The sequence below is a fragment of the Erithacus rubecula genome (assembly GCF_903797595.1).
Source record: "Erithacus rubecula genome assembly, chromosome: 14".
In the NCBI taxonomy this organism is placed as follows: Eukaryota; Metazoa; Chordata; class Aves; order Passeriformes; family Muscicapidae; genus Erithacus; species Erithacus rubecula.
Genome location: NC_136666.1, coordinates 16,472,907 through 16,499,096, shown reverse-complemented (window position 1 = coordinate 16,499,096; position 26,190 = coordinate 16,472,907). Strand labels below are relative to the sequence as shown.

General features: G+C 40.6%; 1 protein-coding gene across 1 annotated transcript; it reads right to left on the bottom strand.

Moving 5' to 3' along the window:
• Positions 1-719: 719 nt before the first annotated feature.
• KLF13 (KLF transcription factor 13) lies at positions 720-24,252 on the bottom strand. The gene is made up of 3 exons (XM_079318142.1): positions 23,256-24,252; positions 2,911-3,153; positions 720-2,189 (listed from the first exon to the last, which is right to left on the bottom strand). Exons 1-3 carry the CDS (start codon positions 23,794-23,796, stop codon positions 2,098-2,100), a joined length of 876 nt encoding a protein of 291 aa, XP_079174268.1. The 5' UTR covers positions 23,797-24,252; the 3' UTR covers positions 720-2,097.
• Between the last annotated feature and the right edge of the window lie 1,938 nt (positions 24,253-26,190).

Sequence of the window (26,190 nt, the reverse complement as noted above, 5' to 3'; positions counted from 1 at the left end):
CACCTCAGTACATGAGATTAAAAAAAAAAAAAAATAAATAAAAAAAGGGAAAGAGGAAATCTGTTGAGGCAAACAGATCTGGTTTCCCCCTGACTCCAGAGGTTAACTCACATTAACTCTCTGTCATCTTGCAAAAAACCCTTACTGTGTTCTTTCATTTTCTGTGAAACAAAACAGTAGAATTGTGCCTCTCATTACTTCCAATTCAAAGAGCAGAATTAACAGAGATGGAATCTGGAGCAAATGAACATTAAAAAATACTGAAACATCAACACTTGTTTAGATTTATAGTTGTATTGATAAATACTTAGAGTATCTATACAACTAATAGAAGGTGTAGTATTAGGAACAATGTATATTATGGAAGTACCTATGAAACTATTTGGAAATCTGTATTAGCTTCTCACAGTTAACATACAGTACAATAAAACCTTGCAAAACTGGAACAATGCAAAGCAGCAGGTAAGGTACAGGTTCATTGGGAATCTGGAGGCATTCACTTCATATTAAATGACAGGTTTGGTGTAGAGTGTTTCTTTTCACCATGCTACACTTAATTGCATTTATACCCTACAGTAAAAACAGCAAACATACCAAAATTCCAGAATCAAAAGGTCCTGAATTGATAAAATGCACCATCAGACCTAGACAAACCAAGGAAATTATATTTGCTGCCAGTGAGGTTTTCAGTACACCAGTATGCTCCTGGTCTTCTAGTATATTTTCTACCATATAAAACATAAAAAATCTATCTCCTTGTGCTCTATCTAGTGTTAAGTATTTGAAAGTTATTGAAAACTAGACAATATTCCCTTTCTAAAGTAGTTTTTCAGAAATAAGAGCACCTTGCTTTTATGCTGGTATGTGTATTTTTGAGAAACTTGAAGGACTGCTGAGCTATATTTCATTTTAAAACTTAAAAACGCATATTTTAATTATTCCAGTCAGAAGATACCTCATGATTTTCACTTCCTTTTATCAACGATCAACAATTTTGATGCAACAGGATACAGAAACTATGTCTTGGCCAATTTTTCTTTCTAAGACACAGCTGTACAGTAGGTAAGTACCTTGATAACAGTTTTGGTGGGCATTGGTTCAGTAATGCTATTTCCATGGTTCATTTTTAAAAAAACGACAAAACAAACAGAACAAAGGAAGAAGAAATGAATTGTTCAAGTCAATGTGGTTTGATTTGAATATTCTGTTGGTCTCATACTGAACAGGCAGTGCAGACAACAACTTGGAGAGGGTGACAGCAGAATGCCTCTGACATTCCAGGCCATAAAATGTTACCCAGTGTACATTTGTTTCTTTATCATTTAGGTTATTTCTTTAAGGCATCTTGTCGAAAAAAAATAATTTTTTCTCAGAATTTTATCTAGCACGAAACAAAGGAACAAGCAAGTTTATCAACCTCACAGAGAATTCTGCAGTTGGAAGTTGGTTTTGGAGCATCTTCAGCATGAAGGGAGAAGACAAGCAGAGGGCAGCCTGAAGAAAGACAAGACTCCTGTTTGGACACCCCCCAACACGGGTGTAAATTCAGGAAAATGAACGATGGAAGAGTCTGGTACTACATTCCAGTATTGGATTGCTTTCTGTATTGTTTGCTTGTTTTTTACTTTTTCCCCAGTGTGTGAAGAACCTAACAAAAAGCTTCTGAGTGCAATTATATCTACAGAGTAAGGCCATGGTTAGGGTGTGTCTTCATTGTAATTATTGTGTAACATAAATATCCATCCCTGAGAAAGGAGAAAGGGGACACAAATCCAACACAGTTGATTTTTAAGTGTATGTATGCTTATATTGTGCAATCCGGTTTTACAAACTACTTTGACACCTGAGGTGAATTAAGCGGATTTTTTTTAAAGATTTTTTTTTTCATTTTCTTATAAATAACAATGAAGAGGGTCCATAAATGAAACATTTTGAAATGAAATATTGAGACAGCAGGAGTCACTAAGTGTAACATGTCAATTTATCCGTCCATGAGGTTAGAACAGCCACTTGCGTGGTCGGGTAAAGAAAATCTAAAAAAATTGCAGTGAGAGGCACCTATTACCGATTACTTTAAAAACAGAAGGGGAAGCAATTTTAAAAGTGTGCAACACAACCAAAACTCCACATGGAGGCAAAGCGCTGGCGGCAGCTACGGGGAGCTGGCGGGGCTGGAGGTGTCGGAGCGGCTGTGATCGCTGAGAGAACCGGAGCGGCTGTGATCGCTGAGAGAACTGTGATCGCTGAGAGAACCGGAGCGGCTGTGATCGCTGAGAGAAGTGTGATCGCTGAGAGAACCGGAGCGGCTGTGATCGCTGAGAGAGCCGTGATCGCTGAGAGAACCGGAGCGGCTGTGATCGCTGAGAGAGCCGGAGCGGCTGTGATCGCGGAGCGAGCCGGAGCGGCTGTGATCGCGGAGCGAACCGGAGCGGCTGTGATCGCTGAGAGAACCGGAGCGGCTGTGATCGCTGAGAGAGCCGTGATCGCTGAGAGAACTGTGATCGCTGAGAGAACCGGAGCGGCTGTGATCGCTGAGCGAACCGGAGCGGCTGTGATCGCTGAGAGAACCGGAGCGGCTGTGATCGCTGAGAGAGCCGGAGCGGCTGTGATCGCTGAGCGAACCGGAGCGGCTGTGATCGCTGAGAGAGCCGTGATCGCTGAGAGAGCCGGAGCGGCTGTGATCGCGGAGCGAGCCGGAGCGGCTGTGATCGCTGAGAGAACCGGAGCGGCTGTGATCGCTGAGAGAGCCGGAGCGGCTGTGATCGCTGAGAGAACCGGAGCGGCTGTGATCGCTGAGAGAACCGGAGCGGCTGTGATCGCTGAGACAACCGGAGGGGCTGTGATCGCTGAGAGAGCCGGAGCGGCTGTGATCGCGGAGCGAACCGGAGGGGCTGTGATCGCTGAGAGAACCGGAGCGGCTGTGATCGCTGAGAGAACCGGCCCGGGAGCCCCGCCGGGGCAGCATGCCGGGCTGGAAGCCGGCGTGGCGCCGGGCGTGCTTGCTGAGGTGGTCGCTGCGCATGAAGCGCTTGTCGCAGAGCGGGCAGCCGAAGCGCTTCTCGCCCGTGTGCGTGCGGTGGTGCCGCGCCAGCTCGTCCGAGCGAGCGAACTTCTTGCTGCAGCCCGGCCAGCTGCACTCGAAGGGCCGCTCGCCTGCGGGGGGAAACAGCGTTAGAAAGGAGGGAAACGCCTGGTAAAGAACGGGGGGGAAAGGTGGGGAGAGGGGGGGATGGAGGTGCGGTGTTCCAAAGCATTAAAAAGTGCTGTCGGTCAAACAGTGTGTATCTTGTTTGATCATTGGTTATACACCGTATTTGGTGGGTCTTCAGGGATGCTGGGCTACTGATCCTTTAATGGATATCTCATATCTCGTGGTCTGTTGAGCTTACAACTTAATAATATCTGCACTGAGCTTTCATACTCACTAACTGAATAGAAAATTCACTTATTCCTCCAAGCTGCCCCTATAAGTGAATAGAATTCCTCCAAACTTCCCCTATAAGTGAATATAATTCCTCCAAACTGCCCCTATAAGTGAATGGTATATTCACTCATCCCTCCAAGCTTCCCCTATAAATGAATAGAATTCCTCCAAACTGCCCCTATAAGTGAATGGTATATTCACTTATTCCTCCAAACTGCCCCTATAAGTTAATAGTATTTTCACTTATTCCTGAAGCTGCCCCTATAAATGAATAGTATATCCATTCATTCCTCCAAGCTGCCCCTATAAATGAATAGAATTCCTCCAAACTGCCCCTATAAGTGAATATAATTCCTCCAAACTGCCCCTATAAGTGAATGGTATATTCACTCATCCCTCCAAGCTTCCCCTATAAATGAATAGAATTCCTCCAAACTGCCCCTATAAGTGAATGGTATATTCACTTATTCCTCCAAACTGCCCCTATAAGTTAATAGTATTTCACTTATTCCTGAAGCTGCCCCTATAAATGAATAGTATATCCATTCATTCCTCCAAGCTGCCCCTATAAATGAATAGAATTCCTCCAAACTGCCCCTATAAGTGAACGGTATATTTACTCATTCCTCCAAACTGCCCCTATAAATGAATAGTATATCCACTCATTCCTCCAAACTGCCCCTATAAATGAATAGCATTCCTCCAAACTGCCTCTATAAGTGAATAGTATTTTCACTCATTCCTCCAAGCTGCCCCTATAAATGAATAGAATCCTCCCAGCTGCCCCTATAAGTGAATTTTATTTTCACTCATTCCTCCAAGCTGCCCCTTCTTCCACTATATTTCTACCATCCCTGTCCTCCTCCTTCCTAGGGACTATTTTCCACCTCAGTCCTCTCTAGTTTTGGTTTTGTATCTTCTTGGTACTTGTCTTTAAGTTTCTTGGCCAAGTGATTTTCCACTGACAGCTGGCATCACTCTAGTAGTGGTAACAGCTCTTTAGAACACTTCCCAGCTTTGTTGAGGTTTAGCAATTCCTCTTCAAAGAAAAACTGTATTGTGAGGAAATGCTGGATGCCTTGCATGAAGATGTAAGAGTCATTATTGTTCATAAAAAATTAGTACACAGTCTGGAACAAAGTTGCTGTGGGGTATTAATTAAGGCAAGACCCAGCAGCTGCTCCAAAACCACACATGGAAATTCAGCCTGTCATCATTCTCATCTCTCAAACAGAAGGGATGTGGTTTTTCTGTGCAAGGTAAGTTATATAAATGTCCTTTTGCCAGCAGTAAAGCAATCAACAGAATGAGAGATTATATGAATTGATTGCCTAATCTCATTAGGGAACCTGCAGCCACAGTATAACATTCCTGCATAAGCAGTAGCCCATGGACATGTACTCAACAAAGAGTTTTCACCATTTCAATGCCTGTAACATGGCACAATAAGGATTCTTTCAGGCAGTGTTGAAGACAGAATTTTACCTTTATACCCTGAGTGAATAATTTGATCTCACAGATAATTGTAGAAGTGTTTTCAAGTATCTTAGATATGGCAGGAAGCACATCAAGTGTGTGAATATGTTTACTGAGAGCCATGATGCTGTGCCTTGGCAGCAGCAGTGTCTTGGTGCATTATCAGCCTTAATAACAGGTCTCCAAGAGTCCTAAGTTTCCAAAAAATAAAGATGCTTGCAAATAAATTAATCAAAATGCAACTCTGTCTTCTTTAACTTTAGAGAGGCAGGCAAAAGATAAGGAATTTAAAAGATAAGGAATACTGTAAATTATTTTTTCACCATTTTAAATAGGTTTGGCTATCCATAGTCCAAATCCTACTAAATGGTAACATTTCTAGCTCCTTTGCCAGGGCACATGACATCTACCTTGTGCTTAACATCACATTTGGGAATTAGATTCAGCTGATCTCAATTGAAAATTACACAAACAAGAACAATTTTGGCTTTTTCCTGAACTCCATCCTGTCAAAAAAAAAAATAAAATAAAATTTTAAAAAAAGGCAGGTAAAGGTGCATTAAGCAGCTTGAAGTGCTCACAAGTGAAAGTAAATGAGCTCTGCAGGTGCACTGAGTTCTGAATTCCTCTCAGGGGCACAGACCTTGCTATTTAGCCTGCCAAAGGCAAGCCAGAGTTGCCTGGGCTATAGTAACAACATTAAAATAATGCCCCTCTATCATCTCTTGCTGGAAAGGATTCAGAAACAACTAGAGCCAGCCTGTTCTTATGATACTACATAAAGATCCTTTGTATTATTCTGTATTTTTCAATCATCATATAGTGAGGCAACTGTATGTAGTTATGGGAAACAAAAACTACAGAGATGTTGGCACCAGCTCTGATGTCTACTGAGCTTGATTTAAACACTCCTTCCAGTGCACACACAGTTTTAAGGACTTTTTTCCTTATAGAGAGCCTCCTGCACAGACTCTGGAGTAATCTGCTTCCTGCCTCACCCATTCATCTGTCTGGTATCCAGCATCTGAATATCAATTAAAAAAAAAAAAGATAGTAACTATAGGCCTAAGCATACTTTGAAAATAACCTGCTAATGACTGAAGTGCCCAAACAGTTTGAGACAATTGTTACCTTAACTATTTTCTGATTTCAAATATAAAGATTAGGTAATTGTATGTGAAGAATTTGAAGTGTCACATCCACTACCCTACAGATTAGAGTATTATCAGGTCAAACCACATACTGGGGGCTATTTTTTCCAATTTAACTCATGTAATAGCTCTGCACTTTATGTTGGCATCTTCCAGCACATGTCAAGGCCATGCAGTAACAAAGAAATTTGTATCCTGGGAATTCCATGAATGTCTGCAAAATCAGAAACAGTAAACCAGAAACAATTTTCTGTGATCTTTAATCTGTCCTGCTGCTGCCCAGAACAGGGTTGAGTGTTGTTATAAAAACAGACCAGAAGCCTGAACATGCTGCTGTGTGCTATTCTTGTATTTCTACATTTTCATATACATAATTAAGAGTATATTTGGAAACAGAGATCAGCAGGCTGGGTGGGGAGGATGAGGGGCAGACAGTTAAATAGAGATGTGGCTGAAGAGGCCTTCCTCCAGGAGAGGAAATGCTATCTTGGGAAAAACATTCAGCCAAGCAGACTGTGTTCCTTGAGACTGGGCTGTTATTAAAAAAAAAAAAAAAAAAAAAGGAAAGGTCATCCTTTGATTGTACTGATTTGTATTTATGGCTATTTTAATTTCTAATATTCTCTTTTTTTTGTAAAAAAAGTGCCTTTGCATACTCAAATAGCAAATCCATAATCTCAGTGCAAGAGAGAATAAGGCTCTGATGTTAGGTTAGGCAAATGGTGGTTTCTTTATTGAGTATTTAAAAAGGGATCAAACATTTCCAAAGCCTCACAATTTCAAATTCCTATAAAATGAAACCCCTTAGTTTTAAATTAATGATTTTGGGGGTGATACTTCACAACCAAATAAGCCAAATGCAATGGGTTTTTTTTTGCATCTGCTTTTGTGTCTCTGAAGTATCTCAGCCCCCTTCACACTCAACTAACAGAGCAGCAAATTCAGCAGTACTGAGCTTCACTGTCCCAGGGAAATGAGGATGTTTTGGTAATGCTCTCAGTGAAAAGTTATAGACTGTCACCAGACTGTGGGAATCTCCTGTGGGAGTGTGATAAGAATGCCCAAACCCAAGAACAGCTCCAGGGAGAGTTCCCAGGTTCCTGATGCTGGCACAAAGTGCTCCATGTCCCTGGGACCAGAACAGCAGCAAGCAAAGTCCTGCTAATTCCATTTTCTGTCATGGGATCTTTTTTTAGGAACTGCAGTTCTCAGAATTCCAGCAGGCACAAACCCAGGCATCCACAAAGTTCATTCACTTTTAAAGTGTGCACGTCTTCATTTTGACCTTAACAAATCCAGCCACTGATTTATAAATTGTTGGATCTTTTCCTGTCTGCATAGAAACTCCTACTGAGCAGGAGGGCAACAGCCACCATCACTGAAATCCTTCCTTTATTTTCTGCACTTTAGCATTTTCATTGAGTTATTCAGACATGCATGAATATTTCTTGAAAGGGGAATTTCCAATTTATATTTGAAGCCAATGTGTGTTGCTGTTTGCAGTGGAAGTGTTTGTATTTCTCCATCTGGGAGCACAGATTACACCCTGTGATTTATCTGTTACAACCACAGTAACTAAAACAACCCAAACAGCAAATGAGCAGCACACATGGTCAGATGCTATAATGATAACAGCTACAATTCCAGAGAAATACAAGTAGGGAAAAATTCCTCTCCAGCTCATGTGGTGTGTTCCATGCAGATACCTGGTCCTCTTAATAAAATTACATTCACTTTCACCAAAATGGAAACAATTTTTTTAAAGTAGATTGCACTCTATCATTTCTATTCATGGCTTTTATTTCAAATTCGTTCAATAATGTCATAAAAACACCATTTATAATAATTTTAACTACTTAACTGTATTTTTATCAGCCACATTTGCTTTTCTTTTGTTACAGCAGAATTCAAGTCTACTCCATCTTTCCCCTCCACCCCAGGATCCTCCATCACATAATATTTCTACTGTTTAAAATATGTATTTCACAGCCTTACTGAATTTCTTTTCAAACAGTGATGCCCAAGCTGGATTGCTCAAAGTATCTACAGCTTAGCATTTTAAAAATATCTATGTTTTTTATCCTGCATTTTTGCACAGTGAATTAAAATCTGAAATTTCAACCTGCTAGCTCTACCAAGTCATTTTCTGCCTTTCATTTTAATTCCTGATTTACTCCTGTTTAGTTCTTGCTTCATCTCTCCTGCACACCACTGTGTGTACAGTAAATTAAACTCTGGGTTCCACTCCCAGCTGGAACCTAGTTCCAGACCATTGCACACAAATAGCAAGTAGCTAAAAAATTATGTTTCAGGATCTGGAAAATAAATCTTACAGCAAATTAGCTTTAAAATGAAATGGCCACAAATCTAATGAAATCAAATATTGCTATATCCTTTGCTAAGGTTTTGAATGGAAAAGGGAAATAAAGGATAGAACTATGTGAATAATTTTTTTCCTGCTTAACTGAAAAATTTAAAGAACCCATTGAATTGCAGAAGAATTTTGCAAACAAAGAAATCCACAGTAATTTTATTTTTAGTTGACTAAAATGTTTTACTTCTTTAGGTATGGATTTTGTAACACTATTTAAATTCCTTTAGCTTTGGGGAACAGTTTTTCAGACAATGAGGGTGTTCATCTGAAATGAATTGATAAAACACACTGACACAAAATTTAATATATAATTTCTGTTCCCTAAGCCTAAAACTCTTCCTGGGTCTCCTTATCTCTGAGGCATTAAATCCTAGACCAGTGCTCAGTAAAACAATTGGAATCCACTGATTTAAAAGAGCAACAACTTCCACTTGATTTTGTCTCCCCTGTGGCTTTTTCCAAGAATGGAGATCAATAGCTGACCCTTTGCACTCAAGTGCCAGATAATTAAATTGTGTTATGCTGAAATGATGAAGTGATGAATTCTGGGGAGAGGAAGATGTATTTTAGCTGTGTGTCATTTATAAACCACACTGAAGTATGACACTCAGCAAAGAAGGGAACTCTGAAGTTTAGTATAGTAGCACTTTCATTACTCTATTTCTCTAATTTTTTTCTACTCAGATCTATGAATGTAATAAAGAAGTATGATTATTTAAACATCTGTTGTGATTAGAAAATTAAAAAACACTATAAAAACACACCTAGGTATTACTGAATGGCAAAACTAAAAGATGGTGAATTTTTTTTTTTTCCATTGGTCAATTACACTTTTAAATAAATATACTTGAAAAGAATACTGGGGTTGAAAATTAAAAAAACTATGTGCTAATCAGCAAATCTGACCTATTGCATCACCCTAGCAAAGGAATTTTTGCCTAGAGTTCTTGCCTTGAGCCAAAAATTTGCTGTTTAAGGGACTTTCTTCATTCCTTTCATACAAAGATTGTGGCTTCAGCATAGGTCTCTTAAAACAGACTAACATTGATGAAGGTATGTGGGATTTTGTTCTTTTTTTTGTCTTGTTGATGAGCCAATTCAAACCTTTTAAAGTGACAAGGGACTAGAGGAGGGCCCTCCAAATGCATGTAATAATAAGCACTGTTTGTATTGATTTATTTATTTGCTTTGCTTTTCCAGCTACAAGCTGATTTCAGCTGCGCCCTAAGCTAGAACAAACAAGGTGATTAATGACAGTGCTATGCAGACAGCAACTGCAGCCAAGAAAACAAACTCCCCAGACTTGATTCCTTCTCCTCCAGGAGGGAAAAATGTCTTTCTGAGAGCAGAAACAACAGATCCCAATGTACCTACAGGAAGGGGCAGTTAAATTACCAAGAGAAGAACTAAATTTCCATGACAGAGTCCTGTCTGGATCCTTCCTGTGCTGCCCCAGAACTGCTCAGCCCATTCTGCAAGCCCAGAGCAGCTCCAGATCAGAAATCTCTCTGTTGGCAGCTCTAGAGTGTGACACTCCTTAACATTCCATTTTTCTTCAGCCCACTCTACACTGGACAAGAATACAAAATTCTCACTATTGGGCACTTGTGCCTCTCCTTCCAGCTTGGGAATTTCTCTGTATGAAGCCCAGGATTATGTGGAAGAGCTCACAGGCTCTCAAGCCATTAATTCTCACTACATACTGAAATTATACAGATAGCAGAATTAGCTAATAGGTACTCATAGGTCAAATGGCAGGAAGCAAAAATGCCACACAGTGACAATGTCATAACTTTTTCCACAAGATTCTTTTGCAAACATGGATAAAAACTTGAACCTGAAGATACCTGTATTGCAAGAATGCTTGAAATCAAAGTGAAACTTCATAAACTTCAAACTGAAACTTCATAAACCATCCCTGTCTGTACAGTGACCTCTGCAGTGGTCTAGACTGCTTCCAGTGAAGGTCTACCTCACACATTTTTAGCTGTGATGCCTTTTAAAAAAATTTGCATGGTAATGTTCATGATCTCTAGTTAGACAATGGAAATGTTTTAAGTGGGAGAGAAATTAAATAGGCAATTACCAATTATGTTAATCTGGTGTGAACTGTGGGGGAATTCATGCTGAAATTGGGAAACTTTGGCTCCATGAGCTCTGCCCAGCAGTTGTATGAATAGCTGCAAAGAAGGAATCATATGACCTCATGAATCAGTCTTTTCTCTGTTGACATATCAATGATTTTTTTATTATTCCATTCTACTAAAAACAGGATAATGCTTGCAAAAGCAAAGCTTATCAAATTAATGAAAGGTTGTCCTGCTATGCAAAATAACAGACTAAAGGATTATTCATCTAATCTGAGAGCTGCACTTTATTTATCTGTGTTCTGGAAGATGTTGAATGTCATTTGCCTCCAACTGAAGTGCACATACTTTGGCATGAATAGACCTGTGGGTAAATTATGACATTTCATGTGCACAGCAGCTCCCAGGATTTGGGGACAGGATGAGATTTCATTTTGCTAGAAGCCAAGCAAACACAAGTCAGTGAAGTTGTCTTTGGCTGTAATTGTGAAATGTCTCCTTGTGAACTTTTGAACTGTTCAATCAACAGCATCACAGTAGCTCAGCATGCCTGGAACACCAGGATTCAGCATTTAAAAGCACAGCAAAAGCTGCAAAGCTAAATAAAAAATCTGATACTAAGAGTTTATTGCAACTGTATGGAAGGGAGAGGGAGTGGGTTTTCCTGTTGTTTTATTCTTATTCTGGGTGGATTGTTTGCCAGAGAGCAAGGTGGTGTTGAAGTGGTTTATGAGCAGCATCTGCCAGTAGCTAAATTGAGCATCCAGCTTCAGGGAGCTCTGGAAAGTAGTTTTATGGGCTGATAATCAAACACTAAATCTGCTGCTTGGCACAAGGCAGCTGTTATTCAAGGTAGCTGCATAAGACTATTGCACACCCACCAAAATCTTCTGCCCAGATTGTTAAACCACCCTCCCTGTCTAAACCAGGCTTCAGGCTTTTTGTATGAAATAGGGGAATTAGATTCTATTGTAACAGTTGTGAAGTTCTAAACTGCCCACTTTTAAAACAGGTCAACTTTTTAGAAAAGGCAATTTACAATTCAACATTCAACTCTTGCAAGTCTCATTTATATATAAGTCCCATTTTGTTAATACCTTCAGTATTTATTTTGCATCTCCTTGTAGCCTCCTTCAACCACAACAGTATGAAAAAGAAAAAAGAGCATGAGTTACCTGCTCCTTTCCAGTTTCAGTTTGTTCTCAATCTTTTCTATCTTACCATGGACTCACAGACAGAAATCAACTGGATTCCCCTCTTCATGAGCAAATATTACTTTCACTACTTTCTATCTCAAAGTAGTACTGAAAGAAACATCAATACTATTTTAAAATTTGCTAAAATATTCATCATGGCCCCTTTAGCAGCTCTGTCTTCCCTTGTCTGCTGCACCCATGTCTTCATTGCTTGCCTTCATAGAGTACTCTGTAAATTGTTAAAACTCTGTCAAACCCAGTTTCATCTCATATTTTTTATACATATGAATCATGCCAGAAGGGTGGCCCAGCAACCACCACTTTAAAAACCTCATTCACATGTAAATCATTCCATCTTGTGAGAGATCAATGATTCCTTAGCAGAGATTCTTAATTCTGTGGGTCCATACATGTCAGGTAAAAATTCAGTAACTGTAAATGTAGACAAGTTGTAGTAGAAAGATCCCTATTACTTCCCAAAACATAAATTCCCAGTGCCTCCAGCACATTTATTGCTGCTCTTCTACACTTGTTTGATTAAGTGTGCAGATTTATTCTCTAACAGACCTGCTCTTCTGGATCAGGAGGGGAAATTCACTGGCCTTGCTCTATTTTTGAGGTGGAGCACCTGTTCCCTGTGCCTGCAGGGAATCACTGACCACACTTAACATGATGCACAGGAGCTAATGAAATACACTAAAATATAGCATCAATTACAGCCAAATTCTTTCAGAGGATTCCTGGGGTAGGGAAGTTCTATGAAATATAATAGGAATTGCACCATTACCATTAAATTCTAAAAGATATCAGTGTCATGTAACTGCAGGCCAAAACCCTATGCACTGGATATAATTTCTACTTTGAAAAAGATCACAGAAGTTCCCTGGTGCTCTTATTTCCATTTGGATTCTTGCTCAATCCAGTCCTAAATCTGAGAACCACAAAATGATTTGAACCTGATTTCCTGTCCATGTTCCTAGCTCCTGCTGAGCACAGCTCTGGCAACTGTGGATCTTGGGCTGAGGTTCAGGAATTGCAACATGAATGGCACAAATGAGAATGGTAGAACCTCCTTGGAACTATTTGATATGTGATAATTTGGGTTTCCTTGCAACTCAGTTCCTCCATAGCATTCAAAGAAGAAAAACTATTAAGCACACCAATCACATCAGCTCCTTGTCTTTCTGTAGAGAAATTAATCTAAATATCCAAGAAAGCAATTTGCTTGCCAACACCAGAACCAAATGAGTTTGGGTCTCTTGCAAACAGGGGTCATATCCAATTGAGGGTGTATATCTATAATTTTCCCAAAGATATTCTACACACAGAACCAGAGTTGGCTCCTGGAAAGAAGCTTTATGCAAATGTTCCCACAGAAGTTCAGCAGAGGTACAGAATGTTTTTCCAAACTAATTAGTCTGTAATTCACCTGCAGATGCTAACCTTAGGAGCAGAAACTGTTTACATAACCTTAGAAAGTATAGCTGCTTGTTCAAGAATTCATTACAAAAGCAAAACACCAGCTAGATAACATTCACTCAGAATGTTTTTGTAACTTATTATATTCCTGTTGACAAAAAAAGATTGTAGTGATTTTTGCCTTAAAGACAAAAATTAATCTAGTGATTTGTACAATCAAGGGGGAGTAGTCTATTGCATGTAGAAATTAAATTATGTTCCTGTAAACAATCTGTAAGAACACCAGTCAGGATTCTTTTTTTCACTGAGAGGTTTGGTGTTAGACTGAGAGGAAGGAAGTACACAAATCCTTATGAATCTATTAAACATAGTGAAAGGGAGAGCTAGGACTTTTCCATGTTGGAGTCCTAAACCCTCAAGGAATTAACAGCAGCCTAATAAACAATCTCATTTGAAATTATAGGGAAGAGAAAAGGAAGTATCAAGCAAAAGACATAGGTTTAAAATGGCATAAAAAATAGCAAAAAGTCTCTAAAATGTGTAGCCCTGCACCATGCAGGCCCTTTTGGTATGAGTGGGGTGAGAGTTTATGCTTGGAGAGGAAAGCTGTATTTGCTTAGTCCACACTGCTCACTGGAAACATCAGTCAATTCCAAATACTGCAGTAGAATCAGAAGCAGAATCACAAAATGTTCTGTTCTTTTTGTTGTCTTTCTTTTTTATTTATTTAATTTTTTTTTAAGAACACCCCTTTGGGGACTGACTGAAACTTTTCTTAGAAGATCCTGGTGCTGAACATCTGTACTTTGACAAGCAGCATTTAAAAGCTGTTTCTCATTACAGTTTGTCTCTGCAGTACAGAGTTAGAGCTTTTTAAATTATCACTTTTACTACAAGGTATCTGACAGTCATGTTCCCAAACAGATTTCATCTGCACGTCCCAGTTACAGAAGTCTGGGACAAGGTTCATGGTAAAACATTTGTGCCAACTGTTGTACAATATTTGCTTACATCAATGAGCACAGCAAAGATAACATTGTAATCATCCTCTGAAAGCAACCAATGACATTTATTAATTAAAATAGAAGTTAGGCTGCTAAATTTGCACTAAATTTCCAACAGATGGACTTGGTCAGTGAGGTGGTGCCCTCAGTGATATTATCCTGCAGACTGAGAGGAGGTGCCAACACAACCCAAAATGAAGGAAAATGTGGGAAAATGGTGCAAATCTTTCAGCATGGTGATTACCCTGATCTCTGTGATAGCTGAACATTGCAGATGAGATGTTCAGAAAGCTGTGCAGAACTGGGATGAATGATGAGCAACACTCATGTGAAAGCTCCCACAGCTTTCAGCTCCTCTGGAGGTTTCAGCTCCAGACCCCCCAAAATCTGGCAGTCCTTTGAAAACTTACCTTAGCAACAGTATAAAGGATTCTGCAGGTAGAGCTGGAGGTTTTGGGCAGAGGGAAAATTCTCTGTCCAGGTTCCAGTGTTCAAGCAATGTTGAGTTAATCTACCAAGTTGCAACAGCCCAATTTCCCTTTCAAAGTCTCAGCAGTGCTCAGGGACCAGCAGAAGCAGAGTCAGGGTTCACAAAAAGTTTTGTTTAACTGTGCAAACCCACTTTTCTGTGTATTAGCAATACAATGCTGTATTTATGCATTTTATATGTGTAGGTGGTGGGTTAGGAAGAGGTTTCTTTTCAAATGAAGCACAGGGTTCTGTGTTTTAAAAACCCCATGTGTGTTTTCTTATTAGGGACACTGTGAGGTTTTTTTTTTTAAAGGCAAGGGGTAGGTGATTAGCTAGTCTTATACAGCTTGAAGTAAAACTGATTCTATCAAATCTACACTTAGCATCTAATGAAAGTAGTAATCAGTAATTAGAATTTATGCCATGACCAAATTCTACATCTCTGCCATTCAAAAGAAAAAAAAAAAAAGAGCTTTTTGATACATTTCTTATAGGCCTGTTTAAGTCATTAACACTGTGTAGGGGTACCTACAAATTCCAAAGCATTAGCTGTTCTGGTTGCTCTTACATTTCTATTTAAGCTAGAATTTGGCTTCAAATTTTGTCAGTCTGAGAAATTCTTAAATGCTAGTGAGAAGACTTCAGTAGTTTTCAGTGATGAAAACTGGTGGAAATAGAAGGTGTAAATATGGGACATCTTTGCATTTTGTATCAATGAGAATCCTGTCTGAAAGTAATCCTTTGGGGCATCTAAGAAATTCACTTTAGGTCATGTGAGGAGAATTTAGAAGACACATTTACAAATACATCCTGGATTTATTACACAGTAAGGCTAAACATTCTGGCACTGCTTGTATAGACATATTACAGCAGATGGAAGTTTCCATTTGAGGGGCTTTCAGTGCTCTTATGAAGAGTTTCACATGCATAAGAAATCTGCATACAATTCACACAGGGCTTGGAAAATATATCAATCACCAGAACAATCAAAAACTGCCATGGCCCTCATGTATTAATGCTCATCTGCAATCCTCCTGCTGGCATTTAAAAGAGACTGCAAATTAAAATTCAGTAAGCCCCAACATATAAAAAACCAAAAATTAGTCTGTGGTTCTGTGAGGTTTTAGCAGCATCTCTCTTCTATTTGTTACAGCAGAATAAGGCTTAAACCACTAGATTATGAAGGTAGGAAAGCACTATACTCAACTGGGAGGTTTGCAAGAACATCAAATAGTCTCTAAAGTCCCAATCTAGTCTGTAATTTGTACCAATGTATTTTCATTTATTTATCCCAAAACTGCAAAATAAATATTTCCCTGATCTATTGTCAAACAGCTCATAATTTCACAGAAAAAATTTACATCTGAAAATGTACTAGTTCTTCTCAGCTGGCTCCACTCTAAGTTCCTCTAGTGGAAATACTGACAGCTGTTTATTTAAAAAGCTCAATACATCCCTTCTGGCTGCTGTACCTCACCTGATCTTACTCTGGAAGAGTTAGAATTTCTGCTGCTCTCCTTTACCAGCTTTAAAAACCACCACTGAAGGTAGTAAGGACATAACCAGCATGTCCATTCTGCTTGGGTATTTATTGCCAAGGGATATTCTAGCTGCAGGACCCAGGCAGATGGAAAAATGTGAAACATGCAGCAGCAACACTTCTTTCATGTGACTTTTTCAAGGTCTTCCATTCCAAAAATTCATACAACTTAAAACCAAATAATAGAGAGTGGTCTGGTAGAAATATGGCATGCAATTAATCTAATTAATTGATCCATTGACTGCAAGATACCCAGTCACCAGTGTTTTGCCTGTGCTCCTGAGAGCACCACAAAAGGACTGTAAGTGATTACAGCAAATCTTTTCCTTGCACTAGAGGTCATTTCAGGATATGCTTACTTTAATACCATTTGATTTGTGCCAAGTTCTTGGTTAGTAAATGCTTTTTATGTTAAGGCTGCTAAAAAGCTTCTGAGGTCGTTTTTCTGCAAGTAACCACAACGGTGGCACTCTGAACTTTAAAAAAATTTTTCTTTTATATTAAGTGGAGGCCCTGTAAGATCTGCTGAATCTGCAAGACCTGAAAAATACAGGATATGCTTGTCTGACTTCAGTGCCTGCACTTAAATAACCCACATTGTCCAGCTATTGTTAAACAGAATACAGCAAGATAATGATCTCACTGCCCATGCAAATCTACCTCATAAAAGCCAAGTGGGTAACAAAGGGAAAAAAAGTATACCTATAGAAATTCTACAGAAAGGACCCTTCAAAAATTGTCCTGCATTTGAACAGCAGAGTATTTTTTGGCTCTGTCAGCACCGACTTCCAGACAGCTGATCCAAGATTGGGAGGGGGTGGGGGAAGCTGGAACATGCTTAACTCAAAAAACAGAACTAGAAACCACATGTTCAATATAAACAAGTTCCAGGTTTCTGCTCTTGGACATGCCATAACCATGTGCAGCCAGGCAATAACACAATGGAACAGTTGTGTTTTAAATGGTTAAAAGTGATTTCTTTCCAGGTGGAATCCAATTGTGAGATTGGTTCACAAGGAATCCCAATTTAGCAAAAACGTTTGTTCATGCAGAACTTCTGTCACATACACTTTGCAGTGTCCTGTAGAGAAATGCTACTGCAGAAAAATCTTCTGCAGATCATTCTGAACACTCTTGTCCATGGGGCCATGATTAATTCCTAATACAAACACAGCAATTGATTTCAATTGTCCATTCATTAAAAACTTTGCTTGCCAGTTTACTCCCAACTATTTGTAAGACCTAAGTCTTGCCACTGAGAAGGAAAGTAATACCACCAGTGGAATGAGAAAAACAACTGGAGGGTCATCCATCTTCACTAGCTCCAACAGTAATAGGTTCCTCCACATTGGACCTAAGTCCCATTTCCATGCTAAAAGAAAAATGGTTTGTGGAAAGAGAAGTATGTGATGTTTCTGATTTTTCATTAGACACATAGTTGTAACAATGAGAAACACAGTTTTACTTTAAATGCTTTTTAGATACAATACCTAAACTCTGTTGCTAACACAAACTTCATTTCTGTGTCTTCTGCAGGATTAACATCCCCACAAAGACTAGGGAGAAGAATTGGGGAAAGGAAATAAAGGGAAGCCTTTCATAGAGAAACCTGTATAACCATTAGAAGAGGTAGTTCCCCCTAATAACTAATATTAATCAAGTAAGTGGTAAATACAGATATCATCCAGCTAGATTGTCCATGCACCTAATTTAACCCTAACTCTCTTGAATTAAATGAATCTTATTATTCAGTCTTGAAGCAGTCATGTAAAAGGAGTAAGAGTTCTACTTCTCTTCCTTAGATGCTTTTGAAATGTTTCAAAATTTGCTTACTTTTTAAGAAGTTTATGCCCTGTGTTTATTTCAAAGACTTAACATTAAGAAACTTATAGAATGTATATCTTTTGTTATCTTCAATGAACACAGAGTGATTGATTCAGGCATAAAATCAATACTTTTAAACCAGTACTTTAGTCTTGAGAATTGCTTTGTAGGGTAAGGACTCAGGCAGGCCTTTGAGGGAAGTTATTCTATGTTTTCTACTGACTTTTGTTTATATGTTGAAATTTTCTTAGAGGATGTAAGAAAGGAGTTGCAGAGCTCTTTCAGAGGAAACACAAACAGTGCTTTGAATATCTGCATTGTTTTTAAAAATGTAGGCTTATTAAAAGAGTTAAAATTACCAGTTTTCAGGAAAAAAAACCTATCAGGCTGCTGAAGTTCTTAACAGTGAGAAAGAAGGCTTGTGCCTTAGGCTCAAAAGACACTATTACATGAGACTGGTATTTGAATCTGTCCAGAAGCCACCATTTGCACCCATCTCAGAAACAAAAAACCTCAGAGAAAATGTTTTGATACACTCAGCAAAGTGAGGAGGTGGAAGGCACTGAAGGGACAAAACAGCCCAGAGATTTTGGATAATCTGGGTGTATGCTAATGAGACTGAAGGAAGCACCCACAGCCTATGAGTTATTTCTAACTTTTAACACAAGAAATCAAGCCCAGGAGCCACAACATGCAGATGGCCAAATTCATTGAGTCTGCCCTTTTGCCTTTGGGAAACTTGTGTTGGGAAAAAGCCTTTTCAATTTCCTCTGGCATCCTGCTCAGAGGGAGTGCAGCTCCCCATAAATCCTGGCATGCAAAGCAGCCACACTGGCAGCTCAGGAGGATGGATTGGAGCACCAGCACCACTCACTTCATCCTGCTGCACACAAGAGCTGTCTGCAGTCCTGCTTTGCACTGCTCTGGAGTGGCACACAAGGCCCTGACTGGGTTTCTTCTGCTACACACATGCACATGTTTGCCCTCAAGACTCACTTTGTGCCTACAGACAAGCTAAAGGAAACCTCAGCCAGGTCTAGTCCATAGGTTTTCACTTAACTAGTTATGTTTCTGGTAATTGCCAGGTGCTAAAGTGGGAAGTAAAGTTTATTTGTATGATAGAAAATCTTACCTCTTACATTGGTTAATTGGTTTCTGCACACATGGAGAGAATCTTGACTCAGAACTTAAGGGAAGCTGTGCTTCACTGTTTTGTTTTGAATTAACACAGTGTATGCAAATCAGACTTACTAGAACTGAAAGTGAAATCCAAACCCCTATTTCAAAGGGATTATTTGTGCTTTATATAAAGGCCTCTTTACCAGCCTGAACACAGGCCACATACTTCTGTTTGTCCACCCTAATTGTTTTGCTTTTGTCATACTTGTCACAGTGAGGTCTGATTGCTTTATTGCCAGATTGTTTTCAAATACCAATTACATCATTAAATTCTCCATCTTCACATATACCAGCTACAAAGAAATCTGAGAAATTATATCTAGGGAAACAACATATAGCAATTGATGAGTAAAAAAGGGTACATAAGCCAAAAAATAACCTTTTTCCATATAGGTTCATTACTGTTGTCTTCAAATATGTGATTATAGAGATGTAATGTCAAAAAAAATGGAAATGCAATACATAGTATTCTTGTGATCCCTGCTCAAAAGCCCATCAGTTCTTCTCTACATATAAATATGTAATATAATGCAATGATTTGGGACTCTCTACAGCTTCTCAGAACACAGTGGTCCTTGACAAGGCTCTCTAAGATTGTAGCCTGTAGATTGCTCTGTACTGTCTCCCTTCTACCACTGGGGCATCAAGAGATTAACTGGCTTGCAGTAACTACAGAAAAAGTCCAGACCTTTGTGCTGAAAACCTGCTTAGATGAAAGGGAACTCTGTCACGTGAATTATTCATCTGATTTTTTGCAAGTCCTTTGTGTTTAGGAATTTTCTCAGTGGAGAGGATTTTTAAAATCCATGCATCAGTGAAATCTTTTTTATCAGTGGGGTCAGTATAGCTTAGGACAAATGGAGGTGCTGCCTCTGTGGACCACAACAGAGCTTTTGAGATCCATGGGAGCCTTAGTGGAAAAATATTCAGACCTGACAACTACCCACTGACACTAAATATAACCTTCTGGTAAACACTGAAACTTCAAGGGCTTTGTGGCTGATGATCATGTTGAACTCCAGGACATTCAGTGAGAGGCTAGAGTGGAAAACATAAACATGAAAGGAAACACAGGGGGATGGGAGTTTTCAAAGCTGGTGGAGAGAACAGAGCAGATTTTAAGGAAAAAGGTTTTTTTGCCTGGTTCAAGGGTTTTCAGTGTAATAAGGGTGAAGTATTAATAAGGCTGAGACAGGTTAACCAGTAGTGTACCAAAAAAAGCACACAAAAAACTGTGGATTGCTCCAGCATGTTTTATCCTAACAGGAGTACTAAAAAACACTGTGCACTGAGTAAAGGACAAAAAGCAGATGCTCTTGGCATTTCCATCTTGGTTCTTCTGTTTTAAATAGGAGAGTTAGCATCCTCTGCACTGTGGTTTTTATTTTATGTATTTAAGCTCTGATATCTGGCTATAACCATCAGAAGGATTTCACACAGAGCACCAAACAGCTGGAAAAACAGGACAAGCTCTCAGTCCCTACCAATGTGGGCTGGATTTGATGCAATAGTACTTGGAAGGCTCTGTATCTCTTCAACATAAGCTCAAGGATCTGGTCTATTTTTACTGCAACCATGAAGAGCAAAGCATTTACTTTCTCAGCACAGTAGCAGATGGGGACAAGCAAATTTTTAAGCAGACCATAAACCATTCTTTTCAAGCACCTCTTGCATGATCATCAGTTATCTTCTAGCCTGCAGTTCTCAGCCTTCAGGTCACCCCCAAATGCCAGCTCATCTAGTCATACAGCACATGGGAGAAGTTCTGCTCCACAGCACAAGTTTTGACTGTTCTTAGCAAACAGGTTTGGGATTTCCTTGGGCAGCTGTTTACAGCAGCTCCCATGTGTACTGGGTAGTGCCAGCACTGCTGTGTGAGGTGGATAACCATCACACCATCTATCTGGGGCACTCTGATGTGCTACCTAACCAGTTTTAGATGACTAAAAAGCAGAGAAGACCCAAAGCCTTCATTCTAAAGCAGTAAAACACCATTACATGTTTTTTAGGAACAAACATTTACCAGTCCTGGAAGGAATCACTTTTTCTGTTAGCTTAACTCTTATTGTCTTACAATTCTTCAAGGCTGTCATAATTTCTTTTAAAGACAGAAAAAAATTTTCAAACACCTTAGAAAACATTCTGCAAGGAGAGTAGGAGGCATTTAAGCCTGTTTAAAACTCAATCCAGAGACAGACCTGTTGCCAGTGAGGAGGGAAACTTGGCAGCTTTGCTTCAAGCTTCCCACACAGACACTGGAGACGAAAGAAAACAAAGAATCTGTAATCCCCGAGGGTCCTGCCACTCCCTGGGCAAAAAACACAAAAACAGTCCTCTGCTTTTCCTTTAGCTCTAAGACACACACACGTGCTGCCTTAGTGCCATTAGCCACGGCAATAACCAATTGAGCCCTACAGGAAATGAAGAGTTAACCAAAAAAAAAAAAAAAAAAAAAAAAAAAAAAAGAAAGAACTTGGAGACGAGCCAGCGTCCCCGAATGACTCCGGCTGCCGGCAGCCCGGAGCGACACTCCCCGCCTGCCCTGCCCTCCCTCTCTCCCCGCAGGGTGGGAGGAAAGCCAAGCCCTCCCCTCTTTATCAGGGGCTGGAGTTCCCCTCCTTGCTCTCTGCTTGGTTTGGAAACCCAGAAACGCTGCTAAATTTATCTTTCGCTTTCAGGGTAATGGTAAGTGCCAGCAATAAGAAGGCTAAAGAAGTGAAAATTAGCGGAGACAATTCCCTGCAAGCCAAGTGGAAACACCTTTTCTGTGTAACTCCCAAGGCGGCAGAAAGCAGTTGCACAGTGCAAAGCAGGACAGGCTGCCTGGAGCGCCAGGAACACGCTGTTCCTTTGGCTGTGTGCCACGGGGAATTGTCCATCCATATGCTCCGATTTGATGGGGCTTTCTTCTCTCCCACAGAGAGCAAAGCATGCCATCAAATTAGAGTGGCTCTTACTGTATCTCAGGAAGGCAACAGGAAAAGCTGAAGGAGCACTCAAAGTAGGGTGAGGCTGGCACCTCACAGCTAAAACAGTCACACCAGTTTAGCATCTTAGTTCTGAGGATCTCTCTATTGCTGCTCTTTTTAAGAGAACTGGACCGCACATTTGAGTAAACCAATTTTTCACCTGCAGTTACCCAGTGGAGCATCTTGCATTAGTCTGCTCTTGTCGGTCTGGTGCCTCGACACACGTGCTATGATTGGTGCCTGCAGCAGAGGGTTGGTCCCCTCAATTTTTGGTGTCCCCTGCCTGCTTGGAAGTCATCCTGTTCCCCAGCACCAGGCAGAGGCGTGAGGTGTGGCAAGTCATTTCAAGATGGCCCTCCTAATTCTTTCAGTGAAACTTTCTCAACGCTTGCGAGACTTCCACTTTTTTTTTTTTTTTTTCTGTGGGTGTGTCTCGTAAATTACATTAGCAACAAAAAAGTGCTCAGCTTTCACCAAGAAAGGGTACAAGTTGCCGGTTGCATTGAAATGTTGTTTTTTTTCCTTTTGAATTCAGTTTTACCCAGCTGACAAAAGCATTTTAGACACTGCCCATATCCCCCTCTCTCCTCACTCATTGTGTCTCCTTGTGACTCGTGTTCAGCCTGGCATCTACCTTCTGCTTACTCCAGCTTTCACAAAGTGTCTGCTAAAGAAAGAAACAGATACACAGCCATGTAGGTGCCTCTAGAACATTTAATTTTTAAATATCAAGAGTATCAATACTTGCATGGGAAGTGATAAGTTGGTATAAAGACAGGGACCGGAGCATGGAGCGGGAAAAACGGGGAGGTAAGAAGTACTGGAAAGGGAAGTAGGAGACACACAGAACAAGAAGGCCAGCAGCTAAAAATTACAGCTTGGTACAATCCAGATGACCTGCATGCTGCTCCCTGTGACATTAATAAAAAAAGGGCAACATTAGCTTTGAATCTATGCCCAGTAAGGGTTTATTCCCAGAGGTTTTGGTTTTTCTGGGGTTTTTTTTTGCTGTTGTTTGGTTTTCCCGAGCTTGAGTTCCGAGAGGTGAAACCATAACAGTGGCCAAATAAAAGTTTGGTTTTGTTTTTCATTTTAATTACCAAGCTGTAACAAATAAATCTCTGGCTGGATTGCAACTAACCTGTATGGGTCCTTAGATGAGCTTTAAGATGGGAAGATTTGCCATAAACTTTTTCACACCCCACATAGTGGCATTTGTGCTTTTTCTGGGGTGATCCAGGGTCAGTCCAGCTTCTTACGCGTTTGTTCTTTTGTCTGGGGCTTGGCTCAGTTACTGCAGCCAGGCTAGTAGGTGTGGCTGCTCTTTCTCCTCCACGCTTACCAGCTGAAGACACACTTTCTTCCCCAAACTCCTTAGGAGCAATAGAAATGTGTATTTGTTCTGTTATATCAAGCGTCTCTGTTTTTTCCGTCCTTAGAGCAGGTGAGTTTGGGACATGCTGGTTCAGGTCTGCTAAAATGCTAGCTACCACAAGTAATGATGATCCATTGTCTTTCCCGGTTTCTCTGACTTCCCGTCTATCTTCTCCATTGGATGAAGGAAGTATTGCTGCATCAGGTTGAGGATCGGGCTCCCCTTTGGGACTATGGATAACAGCACGACTCGACATAGAAACAAGGCACTCTGCTGCAAAATGATCCACGTACGCTGCTGTTGCCATTTTTCATAAGTTTAAAAAGAAATCCAAACAGACGAAGACAAAAATAGGAAAAAAACAAACCCAACACAACAGCGCTCTTTCCCTTTTTTAAAAAAGATTACACAAGCAGACTTTTCCGTCCCTTATTTTTTAGGATCCGTACGTAGGAGTAAAGGCTGACTTAGCAGCCATCAAACCCACACTTTGTTCGTGACGATCACACCCAGCTTGTCACTAAATCGAAAAAAGCGTTGGCGGTCCAATGGAAGAGAAAAAGAGCAGCAGATAGATCCTGGCAGCGGCAGCTTGTTGCTCGGCGAGCTTGGCGCCGTGTTTCTCAGCGAGGCAGCGGGCAGGCGGGGCGGTGTCGCAGCGCTCCCATCGCGCGGTGACAGCGGGACCGGCTCTCCCCGTTATCGCTCCCCGTTATCGCCGCCCGGACCCCGCGGGGGCGTGGCCTGGGGGAAACATCTGGGCGTGACGTCACGGCCTGACGTCACGCGGGGCCAGCAGGTGGGCGGTGCGCGCAAGGGGCGGGGCCGGCCGGCGGGAGGCGGAGCGCGATTGGCCGGCGGCGGGCGCGCGCGCGTGGCGCCCTCCGCCCTCCGCCCTCCGTCCCCGCGCGCGGCCGCAGCGCGCAGCGCGACGCGCCCCGACCCCTCCGCGCAGCTCCCGGGACTTTGGCTCCCTCCGCTTTCGCTTCCCCGCCCTGTGGCGGACACCGGCCAGAGCTGCGCTGCAAGAGACGGTTTAACAGGCGCTGAAACCTGTTACGAATGAGAAACAAAAGTCTCGATACTCAGCAAAATTGCTTTATTTTATATAGACAGAGCAAGCAGCGCTGGGGACACATGGGGGTCACTGCCCACTCCGTGCCCCACCCAACTTTGGTTTGCAGCTCCCTTTTATAGATGGTTTCCTTGTAGTCATCAATAATTGTTTTTGTTTTTGTTTTTGTTTTTTGTTGTCATGATTCTGCCAGGTAAGCAGGGTTGGTCCGTGGGATCGCTGCACCTCCTGAGTCTCCAGACAATTTGTCAAATCCATCGATAACCATCCCCTCTTGGTAGATAAGAAATGATAAAAGTCAGGAAATCTGGTCTTAGGGATAGGCTGCAATTGATCACACAAAGGCAGGAGACCTGATTTTGGAGGATGTGTTGGGCTGTGTGAAATCCTAGTTTTGCAAGCTGTCAGTAGAAAAAACTTATTTAGAAACATAATATTCATAACAAGGAGGTTTAAACCAAAATTATTTAATCATATATATTCCTTTCATTAGCGTCATGCTTCATTTCAGACCTAAGTATTCTGGTTTATACAAACCCCAATACTTTTATGATTAACACGAATCTTTTATCAATTATCACAAACACTGATCTTAGAAAATAAGGATTTTAGTTACCTTGCCGAAAATAATTAGAAGTTAGAAGGGAGTAGTTATCTGAAACTTAAATAATTGATTGTCTGTCATTTTATGTTTGGTCATCTTGCGCTTAAATGGGAAAAGATGAAACTAGCGAGCAGAACCAAAGGAAAATAAACAATGCAACCAGAAACCCATTATTTGGAAAACTGGACTATCCCCAGAAATTATTTGTATTATTGATAAAAGGTCAAGAGTTTAGGGTGAGGAAGACTCGCCTTACTTTCTCCTTTTAAGACCCCTCCCCACAAAAACGACCCCAGACATAATTTAAGAAGTCAATCAATGCTTAATAGCTATTCAAGCTAATTACCAAAGGAAGCGGGGGATGGGAGGGGCTGTTATTATGAATATGTATTTGTTTAAAATAGACTCTGTGATCACCTGTGATTTTGCAGTGGTATTAGAGGATTACCTCCCGCTGAATAAACATACACTTCCTAACTTTAATTGTTAGAGAGTCTTTTGTCCATCACAGTTGAGCATCTGTATTAGACCAATACTCTTATTTTGGTAACTCAGCGCTGTTACATGATGAAAACGTGAAGTTGGAGCTGACACAAGCGGCAGGAAGGAGCAGGGCTGTGGATTTTAATTTTAATTAATAAACAGGTTTAACTCACTGCCAGGGAACACACTTGAAATCGCCTTCCTGTCAAAACTCAAGCACCACGCAGCCTCTGAATTATTGAAAAATACAAATGCAAATAAGTTTGGTTTCATTATTATTCTCTTCTTGTGAAAGATACAGCTTGGTCAGTTTTATAGAGATTAATGCCTGAATCAATGGGAGAGTTGTATGTGTAATTAACTTAGTGAGTAAAGAAATGCCTCTGAATGGAGATCTGAAAGCATTTGTGATACCTATTACCTTTTGCTGGAACATGTTTTTCCAGACTAATTCCTATGAAATTAATGTCTTTAGCAATTTTTTTTTTTTCCTCTGAGACAGAGATGATCAGAGGAGAGTTGTTTTGGAAGCTCTTTTA